General features: G+C 27.7%; 1 protein-coding gene across 1 annotated transcript; it reads right to left on the reverse strand.

The window, feature by feature from the left end:
• Positions 1–6,608: 6,608 nt before the first annotated feature.
• Positions 6,609–9,522, reverse strand: LOC136090578 (uncharacterized). Its single transcript, XM_065817372.1, has 2 exons — positions 9,151–9,522; positions 6,609–8,970 (listed from the first exon to the last, which is right to left on the reverse strand). Exons 1-2 carry the CDS (start codon positions 9,410–9,412, stop codon positions 6,719–6,721), a joined length of 2,514 nt encoding a protein of 837 aa, XP_065673444.1. The 5' UTR covers positions 9,413–9,522; the 3' UTR covers positions 6,609–6,718.
• Between the last annotated feature and the right edge of the window lie 854 nt (positions 9,523–10,376).

A 10,376-nucleotide genomic window follows, 5' to 3' on the forward strand; every position in this document is an offset into this window, starting at 1 on the left:
GACTTAAACTCAAGTATTAATTTTACAGAATCTGAATTAGAATTAATATTATCAAAGTTTCTATGTTGTTTCCAGTGAAATTAGCTGTACAGGCTTTATTTCGGAGAGACGCTAATCTACTATCAGCTGATGCTACCCTGGCATTTATGCTGCAAAATTTAGGCGTAGGACCATTAAGTAACAATATGAAGACCTCCTTAATTAAAAGAATAAAAGAAAGACGCACAAATTTATCTTATCTCATACAATATCTTCATAAAGGAGATCAAGCCCAAAATAATTTTGGTTCAGATATCATATTTGATCGGCTAACTAAAACTGCTTTGGTAAATTTAATTGTGCATCTTATCCAGCGGCTCTCATCCATACAAAGTGAAACTACAGCATTCCCTACAGAAACAGATGATGATGAAGATACCATTATGTGCGAAGACAAACCTTTGAGCTTGATATTAAAGGAGCAGCTAGAAATCGCCATAAATAATGAGATGAAAATGAAAACAGTACTAAAAACAAAGCGATTTGACTAAAATGGTACGAAAAGAACTTTCTATATTTGAGGAAGGCGGTACACGTGGTACCAACTTGGCGTTGGTCTACAATTATATTTTAACTATTCCCCCAACGAGCGTAGAAGCTGAACAGGCTTTCTCTTCATCGGGAATGTTATGTACGAAAATTTGATCATCTTTAAATGACGAAACTTTAAATAATTTATGTTTTTTGTTTCAAGTTAATTAATTATATATATTATTTTAACTTAAAAAATAAAGTTTTAGAACCGTTTAATTGTTGCTTTGGAAATTGTTAATATTACAAGTAACTATATTTGATTGTACGACATAATTAGAAATATATGGTTGATTAATATCAACTATAATTTTGTGGACACAGGTGGTGCAAAAGTGAAAACTGTTTATGAAAAGCTTTCTTGATGATTACAAAAAATGTGTAACATATCTTAGTACCGTGAAATGTTGTTTCTTTGAACAGTGGGGTAACTTTAGAAAAAAACTTTGAGTAAAACTCTTTCTAATAGAGTTTTTGCCCAAAGTTACCCCACTGTTCAAAGTAACAACATTTGATGGTAGTCTTGAAAAAATTAAACTACCTAGGGTCGTTTATAAAACTTGTCAGTGATGAAAAGCAACGATACATGATCCTATTTTACCATCAAAATTAAAATTCTTTGAAATGGTATCAGGAATTAAACACCTTTCTAAGTGGGTTTCAAACAGATAAATTTTTGGTACCATTTATGGGTAGCAAAAGTTTATCTGTGATATAGTCAAATTCTTGGTGATAAAGTCAAAGACAATATTATCAAGCGACAAGAGGTCCATAGACTCTAAAATCAAAAAATACATACTAATTTTAATATATCTTAATTTATTTAAGGGAAATTTAAATATAAAAAAAAATTTATCAAGTTAATATTTGTAAGTTCTAATTTAAAAAACACATAAGAACATATATAACACATAACAAATATATGTATAGACCACAATACAATGAAAATATGGAAGAACATATACAATTTATAAGTAATGACATAATATACTAATAATATAAGTAATGTTCAAAAAAGCTCAAAAGCTACTGAGAGTTAAATTTACCTAATTTATAGCTATTTTCAAAACTGTTAAAAAAAATTCTTGTGAAATGGTAAGAATGTAATTTTATGAAAAATTTATTTAGACTTATTTAGATTATTTAGATTTATTTAGACTTGTGAAAAATTTATTTAGTCTAAATAAAGATTTCATAAAATTACAACTAAATTAACACTTTTCTAATAATATAAATCATAAAAACACTTTTTTAAGGTATAAAATAAAGAATAAAATGTGAAACTAAGGCAAGAAAGATCAAATATTTTGTGCAATCTAGAAGAATAATTTACAGTAATTTCGCTTTTTGTAAAATTGTTTATAATTATTTTAAATTATTTTAATCACTAAAAATCACTATTTAAAAAAAAACAGAAGCCTGTTCAAGTAAAACCTTTATCTTGATTCAACATCAATATCTGCTTCAACATCTTTACAAGGGTATTCTTTAGAACTTTCTTCAATTCTCTATAAAAATTTAAAAATTGCATCAGTGGTTCCAGTTTTAGAAAACTTTGGAGAACATGACCAACTATCATCTAATTAATCTATATATCTAAAGGTTCTATCCTGTTTTGTTTCTTATCTACATTAATGATCATCTTGACAACCTTATACCTAAAGTGGCTATATTTGTTGATGACTCAACTTTATACTCCTGTCTTGACAAAAAGTATTCTTTTTTCGATCTTGGAACAGGGAGCCAATCTTGAATCTAATCTCTAAGGCATATTCTGTAACAGAGACGGGCTTGTGAAATTTAACTCTAAAAAAACTCATACATAGATAATATATATATATATATATATATATATATATATATATATATATATATATATATATATATATATATATATATATATATATATATTATATATATATATATATATATATATATATATATATATATATATATATATATATATATATATATATATATATATATATATGTATATATATATACATAGATAATATATGCCATACTTATATGTAATATATGAGGTACTACATCTCATATAATATATATATATATATATATATATATATATATATATATATATATATATATACATAGATAATATATGCAATACTTATATGTAATATATGAGGTACTACATCTCATATAATATATATATATATATATATATATATATATATATATATATATATATATATATATATATATATATATATATATATATATATACATAGATAATATATGCAATACTTATATGTAATATATGAGGTACTACATCTCATATAATATATATATATATATATATATATATATATATATATATATATATATATATATATATATATATATATATATATATACATAGATAATATATGCAATACTTATATGTAATATATGAGGTACTACATCTCATATAATATATATATATATATATATATATATATATATATATATATATATATATATATATATATATATATATATATAAATATATATATATACATAGATAATATATGCAATACTTATATGTAATATATGAGGTACTACATCTCATATAATATATATATATATATATATATATATATATAATATATATATATATATATATATATATATATATATATATATATATATATATATATATACATAGATAATATATGCAATACTTATATGTAATATATGAGGTACTACATCTCATATAATATATATATATATATATATATATATATATATATATATATATATATATATATATATATATATATATATATATATATTTATATATATATATTTATATATATATATTTATATATATATATATACAGTATCGGACGAAACGAGTGCAACCAAATAATGCTAATTTAGTTTCTTTATATAAAAGTGCTGCATTTTTTCAATTTAGAGAAATAACTATGTAACTGTTTAGAGTCAAAGTTCTTCAAGTTTTATTCATCACAAAGTTCATTATTTGTACACGAAAATTAATGAATTAATCAAAAGTATTAAAAAAAGTTGATTTCCTTCTGGACAAAACAAGTGCAACTCGACAAAATGTTGACCAAGCTGTATTTTGCTATCAATATTTCGTGGCGAACCCTTTGTTGCCGATCATAGCCTTGCATCTTCGAGGCATAGATTCGATCAGGTGATCAATGAAACTTTGTGGAATCGCTGCCAAGGCCTTTTTGGATTTGTTTAAACAGTTGATCTTTATTACGAACACCTTCACGATTAATTCTGCGGTTGTCGATCTCCCACAGGTTCTCGATAGGGTTGAGATCCGGAGATTGAGGCGGCCAATCCATCACTGATCGGTGGTTGTCTTGAAACCACTGCTTGACTACTTTTACAGTGTGTTTCGGATAGTTGTCTTGCTGAAAAACCCATTTTATTGGCATATTTCATTCAGCACGAGGTAGCATAACATCTTTCAGGATATTTTTATACATGAAACGGTCCATTATTCCATCGTTTCGATGTATTAGACCTAGACCGTTAGCAAAAAAACACCCCCAGACCATTACATTGCCTCCACCATGTTTCGCGGTCTTAAAACAGTAACGTAGATTGAGGCGTTTTCCGGCCGGTCGACGTACACGGCAAATGCCATCGCTCCCAATGATGTTGAACTTCGATTCATCACTGAACAGGACAGTTCGCCATTTCTGCACATTACAGTCAATATGAGATGTAGCAAACAGGAGTCATTTCTTCTGGTTTTTTGGTGAAATCAGCGGTTTCTTTGCAGGGCGTCGAGAAAACAATCCGGCTTCAACAGCACTTTGTCTGATTGTTCGGTCTGATACAGGCAGCTCTAATTGCTTTTGTATCTCGACTGATGATATCCAGGTATCCTTCTTGACGGATCTGACGATCATAGAATCCTCTCTCGAAGTGGTGGAACGCGGTCTTCCATCTTTGTTATCTGCTGCCAACTTCCCCGTAGAACGATATTTGGAACATAGTCTTGATACGGTCCATTTTTTCACGCGATATTTATCACAAATACTTTTTTGTGACATTCCACTTACGTAATCGCCAATAATTTTCTTTCTTAGTTCCAATCCAAGTCATAAAAATAATAAAAACAAATAATCACGCATATATATATATATATATATATATATATATATATATATATATATATATATACATATATATATATATATATATATATATATATATATATATATATATATATATATATATATATATATATATATATATATATATATATATATATATATATATATATATATATAATATGATAAATATATTTTTAAAAATATTATTTTTAATTATTTTTATTTTTCCAATAAATTTTGGGCAAAAACAGATGGTTTTTGGCTAAAAACATGCTAAAATCTTGACAAAGATATCTCAAAAAGTATAATGTGTTAAGTTCTAATTTTTTGCAGTTTTATTCCTTTTATAATAGTTTTTACTATTCTCAACTAGACTTATATTCATTGATAAATTTAAAGTTTCATAGTAAAATATTTCAGCATTCAAAAACTACGACTATATAAAGTTTGAACCTCCCTCAATTTGAGGGAGGTTCAAACTTTATATACTTAAAATACTTAAACTTCTCTAACTTTTTTCCAAACAAATTTGTGATTGATGAAAATTCTGACCCAGATCTAAATTATTTTAATGAGGCTCATTCTTTGCAGAGTAACTGCTCTTATTTTTAAATGTGTTGCATACTAGTATAAGAAGTATTAATATAGTTAATATTAATTTCAAAATTATTATTTTTTGATATACCAAGCAAATTTTATTGCTTCCATTGAATTTTTAATATGTGGAGTAACATATTATAAACTTATGCCATAATTTTTTTGTTTTATTAATCTTTGGGAATAAAATACTTGCAAAAAAAACAATTGTTAAAAATTAAAAAACTGAGCATTTGATTTGCAGTTTTATATATATATATATATATATATATATATATATATATATATATATATATATATATATATATATATATATATATATATATCACGGCTGTTTCACGCAATGTAAAATTAGGCATTACGTCACGAGTTTCGCAAAAAAAGTTTCCGCATAAAAAGTATTAAAAAAATTCCGCATATAAAGTGGGTAATTCCATGTCAATTGAGCCAGAAAATTTCAAAAATGTCACCATACATCTCAGATTTTGCTGAATTTTATACAGTTGAGAGTACTTAGTAAAACAAGAAATTCTTGAAAATTTTAGCTTCTAGCTCCAAGGGGATCCTGAAATATGATCATTTTACTTTCAACTGATCTTGGCCAGGCCCCTCTTGTCCTCTAAGAATTGAGACCTTTGTTTAAAGGTTCCAAGTCACATAGCTTTAAAAATATTTGATATTTTGACTTAAAAATTTGTACCTGGCTATTTTCAGGGTTGAAGAACCCAATGAAATAATCAAAAATATAAAAAAATATTTTTAAGTACCTGTAATTATCAATTTAAATAAATTTAGGCAATTTTTTATATACCTGATTTTGATGCTCAAGAAACCCATGTGGCCTTGATGATATCAAAAAAAAATTTTTTACACATTATTCTAAATTTTATGATCTTTCAGAAAACATAAGAGTTTTAATCTGCAAGTATATGGATTTCCAAATATGAATAACGGGGCACAGGCCCCACCTTTTTGTAGCGAAATCTTGCAATACATTTTCCACTACTATTCAGACTAGCTAGAGCTATGAAAATTTCTGTATTTATATAGTGTTGATAAACGAGCATTTTAAAGTTAAAAAAGGGCCCAAGACACTAGGGGAGGGGGCTGGGGGCATGTGCCCCACTTTTTTGAGCAGAATCTTGAGATGGATTTTTCACTATCTTCCAGACAAGCTGCAGCTCTGAAACTTTCAGCATTTGTGTAGTCCTAGTGAACATGCGTTAAAATTGTTTCAGGTCAGATGACCAGATGGTCCATGGGGCTGGGGCACCTGGGACCATGCCCCACTTTTTTTCTCAAAAAAAATTATTTTTTTTTTTAAAACACATAAATGTGTTTTAAATTTAAGATAACTTTGAAAATATTGTATTCAAAAATTTTTATTGCTTTATACTTGTTCCGTTTTACTTCATTATTTACAAAATAAAATACAAAAAAAAAGAAAGTCAAGATAATGTTAAGATTAGCTTAGATGCATCGACGGTCAAAGTATAAAAACGTCCATTTGTTGTTACAGGTGCATCAATTATACAAGTTATGTTGATAATTGGCACCCAACACTCATCTACTCTAGATGGCCAGAAAAGTTTATTAAAAGGACTGTGCGGGTGCATTAACGTTACCATAACATCTTGTTCTATATTATCAATTTCATTGATCATACCAATCCAATCAAATGCATCATATTTACACATAATGAATTCACCCAATTTCAAGGCATCAATGTTAATTTGCTGATCATTTTGAGAACTTTGAATTCCAGAAAAAGAAAAAATGCCTGTTATATGAACATCTTCACTTGTTCGTTTAAAGCTAATAGTATCTATAGATTCTGGTTTAAATTGATGATAGCTCCTAGTTCCAGGAATTGTTCTACTTAGCTCAAAACGTGTTTTCAAAGTGGTGCGCAATTCTGTCAGTCTTTCTTTTTCAATCTTGAAAAAAATAATCCCTTTAATATTGTTAGTACAGTAGTCAAACATTTTGTTACAATTCAATATCTGGTCATTTATGGGCCTTTGTAGACTTGCATTTGTAGTTAATCGTTTTACGGTGCCGCCAATACCATCACATGGTGATTTACCATGGCTTGTAGCAAAAAATGTCCACTCTGCATCAATGTCAAAATCATTTTTATGGAGACAAATATTGTAAAGGTTTTTGTGATTTTTATACTGTGCAGCACAACCATCAGAAAAATAAAGAATCTTTGAAATTTTAGGATGATATTCTTTTAAATAGTTAACTATTTGTGTTTGAACTTCATACACAAAACCAGTGTCATGCTCATTATCTTCTGACATGAAGCAAAACGATTTTTCTTCAAGTTGGTCATTTTCGTTTAATAAATAGAGGGCAACAGGGTGCAATGTGCATTGACTTTTGCACCAATGGTAACTTTGGATTTCATCTTGAATCACAAAAGTGAAGTTTTCTGCAAAGTCACCTAAGACAATACAGCAATCTTTTGCTAAATTTTCCTTTTGTTGCTTTAGATATCTTGCTTGACATTTTGCAATGTAGGAATGAGCTGTTAACTTGTTTATTGCCTCTGATAATATCAATTTGTATTCTTCCATTGTTGTTGTCTGATAGATCAATGTTGTTCTGTCTGTTTTCTGCCACTGATTGAATGACACCTCCTCGTCATTGTCAATTAGTTGTGCATCCAGAAACTTCTTTAAAGAAACTATACCTGGACAGTTCGGACATCGATGAACCATGTACTCATTACTTGTCACATCACAAACAACTTTTGTCATCAGATCTTTGTAAGTACATTTTATTTGTATAGCATTGGTCAAGAGTATTGCATTCTGATGGAGGGTACATACACAAACGGAATGAGTGCCTGATGCTCCAACAGTTATACACCATTTTGGTCTTAAACTGCAAAACTTAGAAAATCCAATAACTTCTTGAGGATATTTAGTTTTAAAAGAAACATAAAGTTCTTTAAGATTACATAAAATAAGGCGCTTTTGCATGTGTTGTTTTCTACCAATACTTACGTAATCTTTTTTACCAGGCATTTGTCTAGTAAATTCGTCATCATGGTATACATTGTTGACTCTATTTAATGTTATTTCTGAAAATATTTTTCCTTTCTTAGTGCCTGGAACTGAAAAAATCCCACTTATTTTCTTTAGTTTGCGCGCTTCTTTAATTTGGTATATAGTGACGTTGAAATATCTTGCAGCAAAATTTCTTGACCAAGACTCAGGTGTAAATGTTAACAACTGAATTTTAGTTTTTTGGTCAGAAACAATTAACTTTTCTTTTATTTCTGCTGTTAGTTTGTCTAGATCATCGCATTTACTTTTGTCAATAATTTTAGTATGAGGAATTTTATGTTTCAGTTCTTCTTCCCTAACATTATATACTTTTGAAATATGCTCTTCATACTTTGACATTGTTTTTATAACTTTACTTTTAGCAACAGATAACCGTTGATGCTTTGGAATGCTATGTAGTTTTATGGGGGATACTCCTATTGTTTCCAAACTAACATTTAATGCCTCTCGTGACTTTTCAGAAGTACCACATGAAACAGATTCTTCAAGTTCACAATTATCTTGTTCATGAAATTTACTTATTATAGCATCAAAGCAGCTCCGACAAAGTTGATATCCAGGCACAACATTTGGAAAATTAATTCTTAATTGTTTTGCCATGTCTAATGTTATTACATGACTCCCTGAAATGAAAAGAACAATTTGATTTTAGTAATTACCTATCAATATGAAAATTATTTGTACTTATTTCAATATATAATGCATAACCAGATCAGCTTTTTTTCAAACTTTTATAAACTAGTAGATTTTAATTTCATTATTCAAAAAAGATTTTACAATAATTTTTTATCAATAATATTTACCTTTGATTGCTTTTCTTTTTGATTTATGCTTGTCCAATAAATTACAACATTTGGTGTGCTTCTTTTCAAAGTGTGTACCAAAAATCTTTGCATGATGAAGGCAGATTGTTAAAATTTTATCATCTGTTATTCCAGATCTCCAAATAAATTCATCTCTGGCATCTTCTCTATAGCAATCAAATTTCTTTAAATCAATCTTTCTACAATAACTTAGTTTATGACAAGTATCATTTAACTTTTTTCCAAAATCACATGAATCCATTCTTACTGTAATACTAAAAACAATTTGAGATTAATTTAAAAATGAGAAACCAATAGTAATTAATTTAATGAAAGCAACTTAAGCAATCACCATGGTAATACAAAACTAAACAGTGATTGGTTTCTTTTATCTTACTTTGACAAAAAAAAAGTTACCTTTTCACAAAGTTTAATTATACTCAATTTGTTAATGTTAAAAATGTTAATGATGACTTTAATAGGTAACAAATTTCTTCTATACAAGTGTAATGACAGGATGTTTTTTGTTTCTGTTAACAACTTGCTGTTACCATTTTAGAATTAGCAAAATATATTTTTCTTTTTTAATTCAAATTTTAAATTATACAAAATAAAATTCTGTTAAAATCATTACTTTAGACTGTTTTTAATCTTATACATGCAAATCAAAATTCTTATAAACATTAAGTTTTTTAAAACATTTTTAAAAGATTATTGAACATAAAATGATCAAAACCAAATGGAACAAATATAAATCACAAAAATTTGGGAAGCAATGTTATCAATGTTTCCCAAATTTTTGGGAAACATTGATAACATTGTTAAACATATGAAATGTTTAACGTTGTTAAAAATGAAAATCTAAAAAAAAAAATTTGAAGACAATAGTTTTAAAGTTATCTTAAATAAGTTTTAAAGAAAAAAAAAATTTTTGAGAAAAAAAGTGGGGCATGGTCCCAGGTGCCCCAGCCCCATGGACCATCTGGTCATCTGACCTGAAACAATTTTAACGCATGTTCATCAGGACTACACAAATGCTGAAAGTTTCAGAGCTGCAGCTTGTCTGGAAAATAGTGAAAAATTCCATCTCAAGATTCTGCTCAAAAAAGTGGGGCACATGCCCCCAGCCCCCTCCCCTAGTGTCTTGGGCCCTTTTTTAACTTTAAAATGCTCGTTTATCAACACTATATAAATACAGAAATTTTCATAGCTCTAGCTAGTCTGAA

Source organism: Hydra vulgaris, chromosome 14 (assembly GCF_038396675.1).
Source record: "Hydra vulgaris chromosome 14, alternate assembly HydraT2T_AEP".
Lineage (NCBI taxonomy): Eukaryota > Metazoa > Cnidaria > Hydrozoa > Anthoathecata > Hydridae > Hydra > Hydra vulgaris.